The sequence below is a fragment of the Myotis yumanensis genome, unplaced genomic scaffold, assembly GCF_028538775.1.
Source record: "Myotis yumanensis isolate MYYU_CA2020_CCGP unplaced genomic scaffold, mMyoYum1.0.hap1 SCAF_22, whole genome shotgun sequence".
NCBI lineage: Eukaryota > Metazoa > Chordata > Mammalia > Chiroptera > Vespertilionidae > Myotis > Myotis yumanensis.
The window spans coordinates 857,847-876,290 of NW_027223773.1; the positions used below are offsets into that span (position 1 = coordinate 857,847).

General features: G+C 65.6%; 2 protein-coding genes across 5 annotated transcripts in view; both read left to right on the plus strand.

Annotated features, from left to right (window-relative positions):
- CACNA1S (calcium voltage-gated channel subunit alpha1 S) overlaps window positions 1–3,596 on the plus strand; it is a 30,177-nt gene extending 26,581 nt beyond the window's left edge. The window contains 5 exon segments of the mRNA XM_070401456.1: window positions 4–254; window positions 896–960; window positions 1,160–1,257; window positions 1,693–1,806; window positions 1,923–3,596. Coding sequence (XP_070257557.1) covers window positions 4–254; window positions 896–960; window positions 1,160–1,257; window positions 1,693–1,806; window positions 1,923–2,174 — 780 coding nt within the window. The 3' untranslated portion in view covers window positions 2,175–3,596.
- Window positions 3,597–7,425: 3,829 nt separating this feature from the next.
- KIF21B (kinesin family member 21B) overlaps window positions 7,426–18,444 on the plus strand; it is a 34,284-nt gene continuing 23,265 nt past the window's right edge. For all 4 annotated transcript variants that reach the window (XM_070401112.1, XM_070401113.1, XM_070401110.1 and 1 more), the window contains exons 1-2: window positions 7,426–7,566; window positions 17,993–18,215. In XM_070401112.1, coding sequence (XP_070257213.1) covers window positions 7,526–7,566; window positions 17,993–18,215 — 264 coding nt within the window. In that variant the 5' untranslated portion in view covers window positions 7,426–7,525. The remainder of the gene's footprint in view (window positions 7,567–17,992; window positions 18,216–18,444) is intronic.

The following is an 18,444-nucleotide window of genomic DNA, read 5'->3' on the forward strand; positions in this document are numbered from 1 at the left end:
TAGAGGACCGGAGGCCTGTTCGGCCAAGTGGACAACTTCCTGGACAGGCCCGGCTCCCTGGCGCCCGTCCTGGCCCACCAGAGGCCCCTGCAGTTCTCCGACATCGAGATGGAGGAGCTGGAGTCGCCCGTCTTCCTGGAGGACTTCCCGCAGGACCCCAGCACCCACCCGCTGGCCCGCGCCAACACCAACAACGCCAACGCCAACGTTGCCACGGGCAACAGCCGCCATAGCCACCGACAGGCGTTTTCCAGGTAGAGGAGGCCGCTGCCAGCGCTGGGTGTCGGGGTCCTGGGGGGGTAGGTCTGGGAAGGCCTGATGAGTGGGCCCCAGGCTGGTTTGGGAGGGGTCACCCCAACGTGTGTGGGGTGCTCTTGGCTCGCCTTTGTGCCCCTAGGAGTCCCTCAGGCGCCTGAACGCGAGAGGCAGGCCTGGGCGCAGGGGCAGCTCCTGTGGGCATGGCCACCAATGCTGAGTGGTGCAGGGCAACTCGGGGAAGAGCTAGGGACCATTCGGGGGGTTTTTAGAATCGGGGACCCTCCAGGGGGCTGTGCCTGGGCCCCACGGCGGGCTCTGGGGTGGAACACGGTCACTCCTGGTTCTGAAAGCTGCCAGGTGAGCCAGGTGCCGCCCTGGCCGAGAACCGGTGGCCTGGAGGCTGGGGGACAGGTGTGGGCAGGGGGACAGGGGGCGGGAGGCCGGGGTGGGTTTGGCCCGGGGTGGGAGAGCCGGGAGCGCCAGCCGGGAGTTCAGGCTGCAGCCACGGATGACGCTGATGCTGATGAGTTGTTGGGGCCGGACCCTCACGGGGAGCTCCTGTGGCCCACAGAGGGGCAGGGTGGCGGGAGGCCGGGCGCCCTCCCCGCTGCACGGCCTTGCTTCCCTTCCATTCCAGGGTCCGCTGTGAACGGGAGTGCCCTGGGGGGGCCGAGACGCCCGCTGCCAGAGGAGGGGTCCAGGGTGAGTCTCTCTGGGCGCCCAGAGGCTGAGCCTTCTGGGGGGGAAGAGGGGGTACAATGCGGAGTTGGCCCCCAGCTCGGTCCACCCTCTGGATGCTGCTCCCCGCGAGGGTCTCAGAGGGGCTGAGAGGCGGGCGGGGCTCTGCTGGCTCAGGGCGGGTGCGAGTCCTGGCCTTGCCCATCTGCCCATCTGCCCACAGAACCCCCCAGCCAGTCCCGCGTGGGGCAGCCAAGGCGGGACGGACAGCTGCCTCCGAGAGCGGGGCCCCCAGCCCAGGCGCCTCCTGCCCCCGGCCAGGTAGGGGCAGAGCCTGGGAGGAACTGGGTGCAGAGGGAGGGGGCGTGGCAGGGGCTGCCTGTCAATGACAGAGGGGACCCCAGTCCTGGGACACCCCCTTTATTTTCTTTTTAAAACATATTTTTTATTGATTTCAGAGAGGAAGGGAGAGGGAGAGGGAAGAGAAACATCCATGATGAGAGAGAATCATGGACCGGCTGCCTCCTGCACACCCCCCACTGGGGATCGAGCCCCCAACCCGGGCCTGTGCCCTGAGCGGGAATCGAACCCTGACCTCCTGGCTCCTAGGTCAACGCTCAATGACTGAGCCACATGGGCCGGCGGGACCACCCCTTTCTGTGGGTCTGGGCTAAGGTCCCCTCGGAAGAGCTGGGGTTCACTGGGTCCCCTGGGCTCCAGCGTCCTCTTGGGGTCTGTTTTGTGCCTTTGGAACAGCGCCCCAGGCCAGAGCCCCCGATGCCTGAGGCCGAGGAAGCAGTCCCCAGTAGCCGGACCCCCGAGAGCCCGTGCAGGGGCCTGGCTCCGGCCACGGCCCTGCTGATCCAGCAGGTGAGGCGGGGCGGGACCAGGGTCCCGGGCTACATGCAGGGGGGACCCTGGGTGGGGGTGGCGGGGCCCCGGGGCAGCCCCTCAGCGAGACCCACCACCTCCTCTCCTCCCTGAAGGCTCTGCTTCGAGGCGGCCTGGACACTTTGGCGGCCGACGCCGGCTTCGTCTCGGCGACGGGCCAGGCCCTGGCGGAGGCCTGCCAGATGGAGCCGGAGCAGGTGGAGGTGGCGGCCACCGAGCTACTGAGAAGACGAGGGCCCCCCGAGGGCGCGGCCGGCGCCCTGGGACCCCCGAGCCTGCGGTCCTCCGTGGGCAGCCTCGACCAGCGTCAGGGCTCCCAGGAGACCCTCATTCCACCCGGGCCCTGAAACCCTCGGCCTCGACCTGGGCTGGGGCCTCGGGGCCAGGGGTGGGGTGAGGGGGGTGCAGGAGGGACATTGTCAGCCATCGGGGCAGCCGCCCATCTCACAGCGATGGTTGGAGGAGGCCGCAGGCCCCTCTCCTCACCAGCAGGGGGCGCATTTCCAGGGCGATCCCAGGATCATTGCCCCGGTCATGTCTGGACATTAAAGTCTCAGGCCTGACACCGGGCACCTGGCCTCTGCTTGTCTCCTGTTCCGGGCCTCCCCTCCCCCGCCCCCCGTCCCTTCCCCAGGAGCCCGGCCATGGCTGGGGGCCAGGCCCAGGGAGGCCGGAGGGGCCATCTGGACGGTCGTTCTGCGGGGAGAGCCCGGCGGCCCACGGGCCAGTGCCAGCCCAGCCCCCCTCCTTGGAGGCGTGACCGGGTCTCACTGGACGGAGGCCGCTGCCAGCTCTGGCCTCGGCTCCCAGCTGCGCCCGTGTGTGGCCGTAGGCGTCCAAGGCCCCAGCGCCAGGCCCCTCTGTCCACACGGAGTCACGCGGGGCGACAGTGGTCACAAGGGACCCAGTGCCTCCTGCGCCCCAGCCACAGGCCTCGCCCTGGGCCCCCCCTCCTCCCTACAGAGCACTTGCCCGCATGACCCCCTTTGGTGCCCACCTGGGATCCCCCTTCAGCCCCACGGTAGCCCCAACTCGAGACGAGCACCTGGTTATGTTCGCGTTGAGGCCGGGGACCCACACGCGGAGTCCCTCCCGTGGCCGCCCAGGTCTCGTGGCCGGGCAGGGGCGGGGCTGGAACTTGACCCGGGGCCTCTGACTCGGGGCTCCGCCCGCCCGGTGGCTTCGGGGCTGTCTCTGGCCCTTTTATGCCGACCTGACTTTGACCTGAACCGTGAGCTCCCCTGTGGCTCCGCGTCAGAGGTTGGCCTTCGGTCCGGGCGTGTGTGGGGCCGTGGAGACGCCCCCGTCTGGACTAGTCTCTCCACCTGAAGGCGAAGGGGTGGTGCTAGGTGGTCGTGGGGGGCTCTTCCCCACTCGAGGGTCCGTCCCTGAGAGTGAGGGTCACCCACACCCGCTCCTGCCTTTGGCCCCCGAACTGTAATAGAAGCTACTGGAGCCCTGGCCAGTGTGGCTCAGTGGGTAGAGCGTCGGCCTGCAGACCGAAGGGTCCCGGGTTCGATTCCGGTCAAGGGCACGGACCTCGGTTGCAGGCTCCTCCCCGGCCTGGGCCCTGATCAGGGCTCGGGCAGGAGGCAGCCCATCCATGTGTCTCTCTCACATCGTTGTTTCTCTCTGTCTCTCCCTCTCTCTTTTACTCTCCCTAAAAGTCAATAGAAAAATATCCCCGAGTGAGAATTAAAAAAAAAAAAAAGAAGCTGTTACTGGATTGGATACAGAGGTTGTGTCTGAGGGGATATGGGTCATCATTAAACCCCCAATCACACTTGAAACCAAAAATAGTTCGTTTTTGGGGTGTTGGTGATCCACAGCGGCTCTCTCTCTCTCTCTCTCGCTATTTATAACCAAGTCTGGTTTCCTCTACGGCTAAGTTTGTCTCCTTCGCAACAGAGGAAGTCAGGCCCAGCCCGCGTCCGAGCTAAGACCTCAGAGTCTGCACCCCGATAACAGACCCTCTCGGGGGGCCCGAGGCCCTGCGGACAGGGGGCGTCTGGGTTCCGTCTCCGGGTGGGCACTGCAGGGGGCAGCCAGCCAGCTGCCCGCAGGGCCTCCCTCGGAACCGAGTACAGCTGCTGGGGTGGGGCTGGCGGCCCCGAACTCTGGACTTGCCACCCAGGATGTTAGGTCAAAGCTCAGACGGCTCCTGCAGGCGCCAACGCCTACTTCTGGCCCTCGAGGAGCCCTGGCTGGTGTGCCCAGTGGTTAGAGCGTTGGCCTGCACACCAGAGGGTCTTGGGTTCGATTCCTGTCAAGGGCTCCTGCCTGGATTGCTGGTCTGATCCCTGCCCCCCGTCAGGGTCAGGGTCAAGGTCAGGGTCGGGGGGGCGTGTGCGGGAGGCAACCAATCGATGTGTCTCTGATACATCGATGTTCCTCTCCTCTCTCTCTCTCTCTCTCTCTTTCTCTCTCTCTCCCCAGCCACCCCCGTCTCTTCCACTCTTTCTAAAAATCCATGGGAAAAATGTCCTCACTCCCAGGGTGAGGGTTAAAAAAAAGAGAGATGAAGCGGAAGTGGACTCAAGGCCAGGCCACCCCGAGACCCTGCTAGGGCCTGAGGGCAGCTCTCGGGGCTTTGATTTGTCGCTGTGGGTCTGCGCCTGAGAGATCTGGGCCAGATGGCGGCCCCCAGTCCTGCTGAGTATTCTAACCACCGTAGCAGCGTGGGAGCTTCCTGCCCGGAGAGCCACCCCCCTCCCCCGGGTCCCTGGCAGGAGACATGGTGGAGGCCCAGGATGCCTGGGGGGAAGGGCCGCAGCTCAGGGCATGAGTGGGGCCCGAACTCCAGTCCATGAGGGGCTCAGGGCCAAGCACAGGGCAGTGTGTGAGCGTGTGAGTGTGTGTATGAGAGTGTGAGTGTGCGAGTGTGTGTGTGAGAGGCTGAGTGTGTGTGTGTGCAAGTGTGTGTGTGCAAGTGTGTGTGTGAGTGTGAGAGAGTGTGTGTGTGTGTGTGTGTGTGTGTGTCTGTCTGTCTGTCGGGCCCAAGGACAGGGTTGGGGTGGGCGGGAAATGCATACAGGCGTCTGATCTTCAGGGTTTGGGAAGGAGGGAGCAGAGAAGGCAGCTGGGAGGGGAGTGGGGTGGGAACGCCCCAGCCAGGAGGCCGTGGCTGTGCTGAAGCTGGACAGAGGCGGAGGGGACTGTCCCAGGCTGCCTCTGACCGGCCTGAGTCTCCCCAAGCTGCTGTTTGAACCTTCCCTGCCTCTTGGGCTGCATCTGACCGCTGACCGCTGTGCTCAGTGACCGCCTCGCCTCTGGGCAGCAGTGCCCGGGAGTGGGGGTCTGGACCTCTGGCTGCCCTGCCGCTCCCTGGAAGCCCAGGAGGCGCTGCTGAGGGGCTGGCGTGGCTGACCCGAGGCCCCCGCCTCCAGGAGGCCCTCCAGGAGTTTCCAGCTGCTGAGCCTCCAGGTTCAGGTTTGCCTGACACCCTGTGGCCCGGAGGGTGGGTGAGGCAGCGGCCCTGGTGCCATTTCCCGGCAGTGAGGCTGTGAGTCAGAGGAGTCACCTACTCTCGGAAGACGGGGGAACTTCCCGGAGGCAGGAAGCCCCAGAGAATGCAGAGTCTGTCTGGGCGGGCGGGAGGCTTTGCAAAATGCAGCCTCGCCATCGCCATGGCCATCGGGAGGGCTGCCCTGGAGCAAAGGCCTGGGCCAGCTTCTGGGAAGTGATCTGGGGAATCTGGACCCAGACACACGAGTTCGAATCCTGCTCTGCTGCTTCTATGCTGGGTGAGACCCGTTTCCCCTCTGCAAAGCCGCACAGGAACGATGAAGCCCGCCTCCCAAGGTTGTGAGAATGAAACGAGAACACGCAGCCCGGCCGGCGTGGCTCAGGGGTTGATCAGCGACCTCGGCACCAGGAGGTCAGGGTTCGATTCCCGGTCAGGGCACACGCCTGTGTTGCGGGCTCCATCCCCAGTAGGGGGCGTGCAGGAGGCAGCCGATCAAGGATTCTCTCTCATCATGGATGTTTCTCTCTCGTGCTCTCCCTCTCCTTCCTTCTCTGAAATCAATAAAAATACATTGTTTAATAAAAGAACATGCATATAATAAAGTACCTTGTTCACGTCCACGGCCCATAAGTGTGGTCTTACCCCCCTCCCCTGCCCCGTTGGTGGGTGGACGGGGAGAGAATGCCCAGAACGTGACCCAGGCCCCCTGCTCTGGGCGGAGGACCTACCAGCTCTGCAGCTTCCTCTAGATACGCAGGGAGTGGAAGGTGCAGATCCCACGGGGGCTCCCTCCCGCCTTCACCTGCAGGTGCCCATCCTGCTCTCTGTCAGGAAGGGAGGCGGGTGACGTGCCCTTGAAGTTATCTTTGTTTTTGTGTATAAGGGATCTGGGCTCCCGGATGGAGCAGGGACCTGTGGGCTGGGTGGGGAGAAGGGGAGAGGCTGGCACCCCGGGGTACACCCTCAGACACCCCCCCCCCCTCGCCTCAGTCGCTCACGTGGTTTCATCATCCCTGGGTGATGCAAGAGGCTCGGGGCCAGACTCCCCATCCTCCCCCCCCCCCCCCCACCAGGGAGCTCCCTCCACATCTGGGTCCTGGGCTTGGGCCCCTGCCCAGGAAGGGCGCTGGTGGGCACGCGGGGCGGGCAGGCAGCTGGCGAGGGGGCCTGTGAATGGCCCCAATGTTGGGCATCGGAGGAGGCGGAGAGAAGGGGCCTGGGCTCAGCGGGAGGGGAGGCAGACGGACAGACTTCTCCGCCATCACCTCCCTGCGTTTAAAGGCCCGGGGTACCCTTGTCCTTTATGCCCCATAGAAAGGCAGCTTTCCCCCCTCCCCCGCCCTCCTCGCCCCCCAGCCCCTCCCCAGGTGCCCAGCTGAGTGTCCCCTTTGTCCCCTCCTGACCCCGGGGCACCTGGGGCCTCCCACACGGGCCCTCTGCCCCCCCCCCCCCGAGACCACAAGGAGCAGAGTGTGAGCCTGTGGTCGCAAAGGTCACCTTGGGAGGGCAAGGCCCGGGCCAGGGACTCGCCAGAAGATGAGCTCGATGGTGCCGCAGGCTGGAGGGGCAGGGACCGGAAACACTGGCCTGGATCCCCTCCCTCCAGGCCGGCAGGTTCGCTGGGACAGAGCGGGGGGGCCCCCACCCCCAGCTGCTCATCCTGCGGTGCCGGGAGACCTGGGTTCTTACCCGCACGCAGCCACTAACTCGCTGTGACCTCGGGTAGTTCCCTCTCTGCGTCCCAGCTTCCTCATTTAGGAAACGGGGTCCCCCCCAAACCGGGGATCCCCTCCAAGCCGGGGGTCCCGCGCGGCCCACGGGTCGCCACGCGGAGCCCCTCCCCCGGGGTCCCCCACTCCCGCCGGCGCCCCCCTCCCCATACCCAGCGCACGGCTCGGAGGCGCGCCAAGAGGTCGTTTTAAAGGCTCCAGCCCCGCCCCCTGCTGCCGGATCCGGCCTCCGATTGGCTAGCGGGGCCGAGGGCGGGGCGGGGGGCGGGGCGGGGGCCGAGGCTCGGGGCGGGGCCTGGACCGGGCCGGCCCCCGCCCCCTTTGTCCGCGCGGCGGTGCGCGCTGGTGGCGGCGAGGTGGGCGGTGCGCGCGGGCGGGAGGTGTGCGCGCGGGTCCCCGGCCGTCCCCGCTGCGGCGCCGCGCCTCCCGCCTCCCGCCGCCTGGGGCCCAGGCCCCCCCGGACCCGGGTCCCCGATCCCCGATCCCCGCCCAGACCCCGGCCATGGCCGGCCAGGGGGACTGCTGCGTCAAGGTGGCCGTCAGGTAGGGGCCGGCGGGCGGGGGGCGCGCGAGGGGCTCGGGCTTTGTGTCGCGTGGGCGCGGGGCCGCTGGGTCCCGGAGCCCGCACCCCGCACCCCCCGCCCCGGAGGAGGCCCCGCGTGGGCCCCGCGGGCACCCCGAGCGCGGGCTGCGGGACGGTGGCTTTGTTTGGGTGGTCCTGCCGGGCCCCTCTGGGGAGCCCTTAATGATCCGAAAATCGAATAAACAAGGAAATCCGGTATTTCACACCCAAGCCCTGGCCCAGGCGGGGCGTCGGCGTGTTTCCTCTTCGCCTCCCCACGGGGCTGCTGTCTCGCAGCGGGATGTCGGGGGCACATTTCCCCTCGTCCCCCCACCCGGGCGGGCTGGGTCTCTCGCTCTGGGCCGGGCCGGGCCGGCAGCTCCCCGCCCGGGAGCCTGCAGACAAAGATCGGTGCCTGCTCCGTGGGGAGGCGAGGACCCCACTGGCCCTGTCCCCGGGCGGAGAGGGCAACCGGGGACAGAGGAAGGGATGTACCTGGGGCTCCGCCTCAGGGGCCCCGAGGGCGCGTCTGGGACCTGGAGGAATAGCCTGACCTTTGAGGTTGGGGAGCGGACAGGCTGGGGGGTTGGGGGGGTGCAGGGTGTAGGGCGGGGAAGGCTGCAAAGTTGGGCCCCAGGTGCCCTTTGTTGCGGGGAGACCCCCTTAGACCACACGCCTTCTCGCTGTCCTCATGCTGGGGGTTCCCCATGAGGCAGGGGCGGTGGAGAGGACTGCCCAGCCCTGGGTGGTGGGTGGGGGTCTGGGGTCCAGGTCTCTGAGCCAGGTGGTAAGTGACCCATATTCCAGGAGCCCGGGAAGGGGGGGGTCACCTAGACGGTGGAAAAGCGCCCCCCCCCCCTGCCCCAGGACACAAGTCCCCAGCCACCTGGCCAGCCCTCTGCAGCCCAGAGAGAAGGGGGGCCGGGGGGCTGCCACTGGGCCTCTGGGGTCGAGGCTGGGAGACCTGAGGTGCCCACCCCCCCATTTCCCTAGTTCCTGCTACTCTGAGATCGTGCCAGGCTGCACTGGGGCGTCGCTGGGGCACAGCTCTGCCCGCCCAGCAGACAAAGGGGAGCCCGCAGGTGCCTGGTGGGCTGGCGGGCGGGGCCAGGCTGCTTCGGGGCTGACTTTGCAGCAGGAAGCGGTGGAGGTCGAGGGAGGGAGGGAGGGAGGGAGGGAGGGCGGGCGGACGGGGTCTGGGTGGGGGTGGGGTAGGCATCGCTAGCAGACTGGGGGAGTCCGCGTGCCCAGAAAAGCCCCCACCCACCACCAGGAACCAGGCTTGGGGGTGGGGGGACTTTGCTTTCGACTCCATCTTGCAGGAGAGCGCCAGCCAAAGCCCCCTCCCTGTGCCAGAGGGTGCCCTAGGGGTGGCCAGGGATGGAGGACCGAGGGAGAGAGAGCTGGGGTCCCCTCACCCCCCCCAACAGAGGTCCCGGGGATGCTTGCCACAGAAAGAGGACTGGGCCCGCCCACTGCACCCCATTCTTCGCGGAGACTGGCCTCATCTCTGCTGCCCACTCAGCTCACCCAGGGAGACGGACGGGGGTGCCCACTCCTCGCCTGAGCTGCTGATTGGGTGACGGGTGGGGGGATTCGAGAATCAGACGAGCCCCGGTTTCAGGGCTCCTGGAAGGTGAAGGCCCGCCCAGGTCGCCCTCCCACCGCAGCGGGAGTGCCCGCCTGGCACACGGCGGCCTGGCACACGGCAGACCTCAATGGGCAGCGGGCCGTGGAAGGCACACATGCCGGACACAGCTGAGGATGGCCCGGCTGGCAGGGAGAGTTCCTCGGCCGCCGGGTCCCCCGCTAACCCCACCCCCACCCCCAGGAACCTCTTGCTCCCCTAAGGCACCAGGTCGGAGGCTGGAATGGACTGGGGTGGACCGAGGTTTGGGGGTCACCGAGGCTTGTCCATCACCGGTGTCGTGCCCTCGGACTTTCTACAAGTCCCTTCTTTTTTTAAATATATTTTTACTGATTTCAGAGAGGAAGGGAGAGGGAGAGAGAGAGAAACATCGATGATGAGAGAGGATCATGGATCGGCTGCCTCCTGCACGCCCCACACTGGGGACGGAGCCCGCAACCCGGGCCTGTGCCCCGACCGGGAATCCAAGCGTGACCTCCTGGTTCACAGGTCGACACTGGACCCCGGGGCCGCACTGGCCGCGCTGGAGTCCTCTCTTGTCTGTAACTGGGCTGCTTTCTGACGCCCTGTGAGCACCACTTGCCCTGAGCCCAGCGTCCAGCGAGCCCAGGTCCAGCTCATGGGGCCCGGAGGCCAGGGCCCTGGGGTGCGGGGCAGCTTTTAGCCCAGCTGAGAAATGCCAGGCCCAGGGCTCCAGGGACCAGGGCCAGAGCCGCTGTCCTGTCCACTGGTCCCTGCAGAGGAGGCCTGGGCTGGGGCAGAGCCTGAGGGGCACTTTCAGGACCTGGGCTGTGGGAAAGGGGGAAGGAGGGTCTAGGTGTGAGTCCCCCAAAGCTCCCCCCCCCATACCGGCCTCCTGGATCCTAGCCCCTCGGCCCCTGCACCCTTGGCACCAGGAGATGGCCAGGCCAGCGCCCATCTGCTCGTCCTCCCTCCCTCCACTAATCCCCTGCAGGATAAGGACCTAGAGCCAGCCTCCCCGGGGGAAGGGGGCTGCCTCAGGGCGGGAGAGAGTGTGTGTGTGTGTGTTGGGGCAGCCGCTAGGAAATGCAAACTTGCAGAGTTTAAATTGGGGAAGGAAGCCATCACATGGCGTGTTTATTTAAGACCCTACCAACCCCCCCCCCCCCCCCCGGCTCTGGGCCCCCACCACGCGGGCGCCCTCAGTGCGGCCTGACCCCTCCCCTTATCTCTGCCCCATTTCCTTAAGCTTCCTTCCTCGGCCAGCCCCTCGGCCTTAGGTGGACACTCCAGCGTGGAGCAGGGACGGGGAAGAGGATGGGGGGGAGGGGGCTCCCGTTCTCCAGCTGCCGTATTTCCCTAGTTCCCGCTACTCTGAGATCGTCCGTGTCCGTCTGAATTTCGGATCGAGAGCGTTGGTGACTGCCCTGGCCCGTGTGGCTCAGTGGATAGAGCGTCAGCTTAGGGATTGAAGGGTCCCGAGTTCGATTCCGGTCAAGGGCACATGCCTAGGGTTGCCGGCTCGGCCCCCAGTAAGGGGGCGTGCAGGAGGCAGCCGATCGATGATTCTCTCGTTGATGTTTCTCTCTCTCTCTCCCTCTCCGTTCCTCTCTGAAATCAATAAGAATATTTTTTTTAAAAAGAGAGAGAAAGAATCGGTGACTTGGGACGGAGAGACGGAGGAAGACAGAAACAAGCGTGTAAGGGCCGAGCCGTCCCACCCGTGTCCCGGGCAGTGGCCCCTGAGCCCTTGGGGAGGCCTCCGGCTGCAGGCACAGGGCTTATGTCATCGCAAGGAAGTGGCCGATAGTAACCACAGCCCCGGAAGCCGCGTCCCCTCCCCCACCCGGCAGCCGGCCTGATTGGATGAAGGCTTTTCAAAACCTCCACCGGAGAGGTGGGGTGGAGCAGGGGAAGTGTCAGGGTAACACCCTCACTTCTTCCATCTCCAGGGCGAGGGGTGGGGCTGGGCCCCAGGTGCCTGTTCTGTCCGCATCTGGGCCTCAGTTTCACCCTCCGCAGAATGGGGACAGCGGGTCGACTCCTCAGCAGTGGATGGGCATGAAATGTTTAGAAATAAGCCCAGCCCGGCCGGCCGGCCTGGCTCCGTGGTTGAGCATCGACCTACGGACCAGGAGGTCACGGTGCGATCCCCAGTGGGGGGCGTGCAGGAGGCAGCCCGTCCATGATCCTCTCTCATCATTGATGTGTGTCTCTCTCCGTCTCCCTCCCTCTCTGACACCAATAAAAATATATTAAAAATAAGATAAAAAACAAATCCTGCTTCCCTCTCGTGTGGAGGGAGTGTCCATTCCCCTGGACGTGCGGTCTCCGTCCTGTTCCCGAGACGGAGGCGCGGGCCCCGGCCCGGGGCCCTTGTGGGGGGCGAGGCTCCCGTCCCCGCGGCCGGCGCTCAGCCCGCCTGTTGCTCCGCATTCCTCCGCAGGGACCGTCCCCAGGGCCCCTGCCCTGACTCCCCCCCCGCCCCCCCCCACGTGCTGATGCTGTCACACTGCAGCTCTGGGCGCCGCAGCTCCGTCTCCCGGGAGGTCATGGGAAACCCCGCCAGATGCCCTGAGCCGGGCGGCAGCTGGACGGGTCCCTGAGCTGGGCTTGCGCTTCCCAGGCTCCGGCCCCGGCCACGGACTCACACGGGCGGAGCACGTGGGGTCTGTCCAGCTCCGGGCAGGGTCTGGCCCCGGCTCTCAGCCCCTCCTCGCACCCCTGCCTGCTCCCCGGCTTCTGACTGTCACCCCTGCTCTGCTGGCCCGTTTCCTCCCCTTGCCTGATTTCAGCCTTTCTGGGGGTGCCCTGGGGGGCCATGGACGAGGCTCTCCCCCAGGTGCCCCCCACCCCCCCGCGTGGACCGCCTGTCCCTGGGCCGGACTCTGGGGTGAAAGAGGAAGGTCCAGGACCGCCCCCCAGGAGGGAGTGGGTCACAGCTCTGAACCCCATGCCCCCTGAGCTGGCACCCGAGGCTTCGCGGAGGTTTCCCGGGGGAGCCCAGGCCCCTCTCCCCGGGCCTGCAGGGGCCTCCGAAACCCATGCCCTTTGACCCCACAGCACAAAGCCTTCTTGTCTGGGGTCCTTTCTCTGAGGGCAGCGGGGAGGGTCCGAGAGGCCAAGAGGAGGTTGGGGGGCGGGAGGCGGGACCCTCTGGCTGCCTGGGGCTCTGTGCTCTCCCCTCTCTGCACCCCTGCAGCGAAAGGGCCAGCACCCCCGATGGGATTCACACCCTGTTTGATGACTCACTTTTTAATATATTTATTATTATAATTTAAAGAAATATTTCTTTCTTGATTTCGGAGAGAGAGAAACATCAGTGATGAGAGCGAATCACTGATCAGCTGCCTCCTGCCCGCCCCTCACTGGGGATCGAACCGTGACCTGGTTCATAGGTCGATGTCCAACCACTGAGCCACGGGAATGGAACCCTGACCTCCTGGTTCCTCGGGCGGCGCTCACGCCGTCGGAGAGCGGGCTGGCCTCTGTGGGAAGAGGAGGCGTAGATGCCTCCTCGGGAATAAGTCAGCTTACGGCCCCGTGTCTGCACCCCAGACTCCCCGGGGAGAGCGGGATCCAGCCTCAGCCGCCTCCCGGCTGGCGGGCTGCCCGGCGAGAGAGGAGGATGCTCTGTCTGCTCAGAAGGCCTTCGCGGGCAGGCGCGCCCGGGTTCTGGCTCCGCGCTCCCCTCCCGGGGCTGCTGGTAGGACCAGCCGGACGGTCTCGGAGGGTCCGGTTTCTCCAAGCCCTCCCACCCGGGTGCAGGGCCCTCAGCAGGTTCCGCACAGGATGGTTCGAGTCTCACGTGACTTGGGGCGCATGAGAGCCTCGGGGAAACGGGGAGGTGCGTGTTGCAGGGTCGTCCTAACCCATGACGGGGTTCGCTTGCACCCCTGAGCTGGGCACAGGTTCCCGAGGATTTCCAGGAAGAAGCCTGAGTCTGGCCGGCCCCCTCCCGGGATCCGCAGGAGTGAGCAGGCAGGAAGCTCTCCCCCCACCCCCACCCTCTGGCTTATCTAAATCCCTCCCGCCAGGCGTGGCCGGCTCCCCTTTGATCTGGCTGGTCTCTGAGCTGGTCCGTGGCAGGTCACCGTGAAGCTCAGTGACTCAGAGTGCCAGGCAGACCGAGGTCACGGGGCCGCCAGATGTCCCTGCCACGTGCACACACACACACATGCACACACACACACACGCACACACACGTACGCACGCACACACACCTTCACGATAAAGCGTCAACCAGCTGCCCGCGGGCCGGGCTGGGCAGGGGAGGGCAGGGGAGGCCTTGGCGTCGAGGCAACCTTTGCTCGGTCCCTCGCACTCCGAGGCCGCTCACCCAGCGACGGGGCGATGGATGCGCCTCTCACTTCTCGGTCCCTCCTGGGCCGGCCGTCCCGCTGGCCTCTGGGGCTCCCTTCCAGGATTCAGACAGGCATTCGGGGTCCCACAGGAGAAGAGAACAGACGGGCTTCTGCCCCCCAAGTCCCCAAGGCTTCCCCTGAGGGTCTCGGACAGCGGTTCTCAACCTGTGGGCCGCGACCACTTTGGCGGTCGAACGACCCTCTCACAGGGGTCGCCTCAGACCATCCTGCATCTCAGATATTTACATGACGATTCATCACCGTAGCAACATGACAGTGATGAAGTAGCCACGAAAATAATTGTATGGTTGGGTCACCACATGAGGAGCTGTATTGAAAGGGCCAGAAGGTTGAGAACCGCTGGTCTCGGTGGCGAAATCGGCCTCCTGCGGTGATGACAGCCTAAGTCTTGGTTCTTTTTCATTCTCACCCAAGGATATCTCTCCATTGATCTTTAGAGAGAGTGGACGGGAGAGAGACAGAGAAACACCGATGTGAGAGAGAAACACGGATTGGTTGCCTCCCACATGCCCTCGAGCTGCAGCCGAGGTCCATGCCCTTGACCGGCGTCGAACCCAGGACCCTTCAGCCCGCAGGCCGCCGCTCCACCCACGGGTGCTCCCAGCTCTCCAGGGTCGGGTCAGGGCGGAGGCTGGCCAAGGTGGTCTGCCTGGGGGACCGTGTTACTTTGTACCCGTGTGGACTTGAACCCAGTTATTTAATTTCTCCCTGGGTGTGGCAGGGTCAGCCACGGGGGGAGTGGAGGAAGCTGGGGTGGACGGGGCCCTGGGACCTGCAGAGAAAGGGGCCGGGAACGAAGCCCAACCCCCATCGTGGCCGGGTTCCTTGTAATATCACAGCCATCACCTGGCAGTTGGCTGCACCCTGAGGAGCTCAAGGTCAAGATGGGGGGGCAGGTCGAATAGAAGACAAAGGAGGGGCCCTGGCCAGCGGATTGGGTCAAACGCATTTCCCCTGAGAAGCTGAGCAAACCCCCAGGACCCCACGGTCACTGGGCGGAGCCTGGGGGGCCCTGATTGGCTGTCCGCGTGTTGTCACTAAGGATGGGGTGGGCGTGCGGGGAGCTGGCCCCCTCCCCCCCTCCTGCCGTGGAGCCTGGTGGGGGTCTGGGGCGCCCTTTTCTCCTTGGCAGTGTCTGCGCGTCCCCGGCCGCCTCCTCCCGCCTCTGTCCTCTGTCCTCGCTCTCTCCTCTGTCCTCCCCTCCTGCCCTGTCCGCCCGGCTCCCCGAGGTCTGAGGAACCGCTGAGCTCAGCTCTTCTTTGGGCTCCGAGCTGGGGGTGGGCCCTGCGTGCGGTCTGGTCCCTGCGCCCCGGGCTCACTTCTTGCCGGGGGACGGGGGTGGGGATGGATCTGCCAATCACACCCTCAGCGCCCAGCGCCCGCTCAGCTGCGAGCTGGGGAAGCCGGTGCCCGTGCCCACCCGCCTGCCCGCCCTGCCAAGTCCTGCCTCTGAAAAGCTGGGCCCTTTCTCCCCGCTCCCGCCGTGCAGGGATGCCCCTGCCAAGCGGGGAATAGACCTCGCTCTGTTCCGGGAGGTTCCGGGCCTCGCTGAGCAGGGGTCAGGCCACCTCCCTGCAGGATGGAGGCCCGAGGGGCAGATCCCGGAAGTCCTTGCAGGAAGACGGGCGTTGGGTCCCCAAAACGTTACTGACAGAGGCCGGGAGCAGTGAGCCAGTGGGACTTTCGAAAACATTGCGTTAAATCGTAATTTACCTCGAGGATGGAGGTTTTCTTTAAATATGTGTTTTTATTGATTGCAGAGAGGAAGGGAGAGGGAGAGAAACAGGAGGTGGCTGGGCCCACCGAGAGTCCCGGGGTGAATGCCTAAGGGGACCCGCCACTCCCGGGCCCTGACATCCCGGCGCCCCCTCGTCACCGTCCCCTCCGGGCTGGCTCTCCTGTTCCCGGCAGGCGGGCTCCCCGTGGCCTCGGGGCTGCTGGTGAGGGACTGTTCACCTCACCACGGGCTCTGATGGGCAGGGCAGCAGCCGTCCCTCTGCCCACCCCCTGCGCCCCACCACCCCGGCCTCGAGGGACCCTGATTCGATTTCCTCCAATCGCCAGCATGGCCATCTGCCTGGGGTAATTAAACGGTGTTTGAATTGGATCCAGAAATCCCATCGAAAGAGGCCCACGGGGCCGGGCGGGCGCCTGCAGGAGCTGGTCCAACCGGCAAAGCTGCCCAGGCCTGACCCCGTGCACCTGGGCGCCGTGGGCACCGTGGGTGGGGAGCGTTCGGTCCCGAGGCCCAGAGCTCAGGGCCTGCACGGCGCCTGTGCCCGGCACCACGGCCTGCACAGGTCACTGTGGCTCCGTGCCCATGGCACCCCGTTCCCCTCCGCACCCCGTTCCCCTCGGCACGCTGAGCCCTGCCCTTGGCCACACAGTAAAGCGGCGTGACTTAAGATGCACAAACACACTGCCGGGTGCATCAGTGGTTGAGCGTCAACCTGTGAACCAGGAGGTCAGGGTTCGATTCCCCGTCAGGGCACAGGCCCGGGTTGCGGGTTCGGTCCCCAGTGTGGGGCGAGCAGGAAGCAGCCGATCCATGATCCTCATCATTGGTGTTTCCATCTCTCTCGCCCTTCCTCTCTGAAATCAATAATATATATATATATATATATATATATATCCCTGGCTGGTTTGGATCAGTGTATAGAGCGTCAGCCTGCGGACTCAAGGGTCCCAGGTTCAATTCCGGTCAAGGGCTCATGCCCGGGTTTCGAGCTCAGTCACCAGTAGGGGGCGTGCAGGAGGCAGCCAATCAATGATTCCCTTTCATCATTGATGTTTCCATCTCTCCCTTCCTCTCTGAAATCAATAAAATATTATATATATATAACCCCAGGCCACCGTCGGTGGGAGCACTGGGCCCGGAGCACCTGCCAGGGCCTCCCCTGCCCTCACAGTGCGGAGCGGGGTTCGGGCTCAGATGGGCTCAGGGGAGCTCAGGCCTGCAGCTCTGAGACAGCTCGGGCCTGGGCCCACCCGGGGCAGGGGCAAGGGCAGGAGGGCGGGAGGCCCCCGCTCGGTGGTGGTGGCCGGCGCCCCCGGCCCCGGGTGGGTGCTGGCTCGGACCTCTCTCTCCCTCTTCTTCTCCGGGTAAATGTTGGCTTAGGGAGCCGGGCCGGACAAGGCAGCTCATTGTGAGGGCCCAGCTGGCAGCCAAGGGCTGGCTTGTGCGGGGAGCCCGGGGGCATTCGCGCCCACCCCACCCCCTTTTGCTTTAGGCATTTCGGGAGGTGCTTTCTGCCAATCCCTCCGCACATGCTCACTGACTCACATCTGGTTGCCATGGCGACGTCGTCATGGCAACGGCTGCTTGGAGGAGGGGGAAGCAGCTGAGGGATGGAGGTAGCCCCGTCCATGCCTAGCGCCCCCCTCAAACTGATGCCACTTTTCTTCCTTTTTGCAGGGGAACCCCCCTGGCTCCCCCCACCCCGTCGAGATCTGGCTGTGGGCCCCCCTGTGGCTGGTCTGGGGTCCCTGTTATAGGTCCCCGCCCTCCTCAGCGAACCTGGCCTTGCTTGATGCTGCAAGGGGGGGTGCGGGGGGGGGGGGGTGCTGGGTGTCCACCTCGGCCCCGGGAGAGAAACCAGAGCTGCTTCCCCAACAATGTCCACCAGGCCCTGCCTCGGGGAGGGGGCGTCTGAGCTGGAGGCGCTCTGGCCCCCCAGGCCTCCAGGCGAGGCTCTGGTCTCCTCCAGAACGGAGCCCGGGAGCGGCCAGGCCTGTCCCTCCGTCCTCACCCCGCTCCCTGCTTTGCCGGGGGCTCCCCGCGGAAGCAGGAGTGTGTTCTCCTGTCAGCCCAGCCTGGGGGGGGGTGGGGCGCTGTCATGTCCCATTGCTCAGCCTGGGCCCGTCATGGAAACCCCTCCGCCCCAGGCTCACCTGTCAGGCCGGGCTTACGGGCGGGATTCACTGACAAGAGATGCTTCCGACAGATGAGTCCACGTCAGTGTTGGCAGCTGTGGGGTCAGGTGGTATCCATGTTACTGCTGTTATTCTTCTTCTTATTATTATTATTATTTTAAAATATATTTGTATTGATTTCAGGGAGGAAGGGAGAGGTAGAGAGAGAAACAGCAAGGAGGAGAGAGAATCATGGACCGGCTGCCTCCTGCACGCCCCACACTGGGGATCGAGCCCGCAACCCGGGCCTGTGCCCTGGTCGGGAATCGAACCGTAACCTCCTGGTTCCTAGGTCAACGCTCAACCACCGAGCCACGCCGGCTGGATCTATTATTGTCCTTTTACAGAAGCTGCCTCTGTCTCTGGGGAGAGCAAGTGCCCCTAAACTTCCTCCCTTCTCCTCCAGCTCAGGGGTGCTGGGGGTTCTGGGGGGGGCTGGGGAGTGGAAGTGCAGTGGGGAGACCGGGCGGAGGGCTGACCGGGGCTCCCCGCTCCCGGCAGGATCCGGCCGCAGCTGTCCAAGGAGAAGATTGAGGGCTGTCACATCTGCACCTCCGTCACCCCGGGGGAGCCCCAGGTGCTGCTGGGGAAGGACAAGGCCTTCACCTACGACTTTGTCTTCGACCTGGACACCTGGCAGGAGCACGTGTACGCCACCTGCGTGCGCAGGCTCATCGAGGGCTGCTTCGAGGGCTACAATGCCACGGTGCTGGCCTACGGGCAGGTGAGTCCACGCGCGCCCACTTCGCGCCCACAGAGGCCACGCCAGCCTCACGGTCAGAGCTCCGCCTCCAGGCAGCTGGGTTTGTGGAACCCAGAACCAGAGGGGACCAGGAGTGCGTGTCCTCCCAGGATGCCACAGAGGGGCGGGCTCTCAGCCGGAGGGACTGCCACGGGGTGCGGGCAGGGGAGTTGGGGTGCCGGGGGAGTTGGGGTGCTGGGGGTTGGGGTGC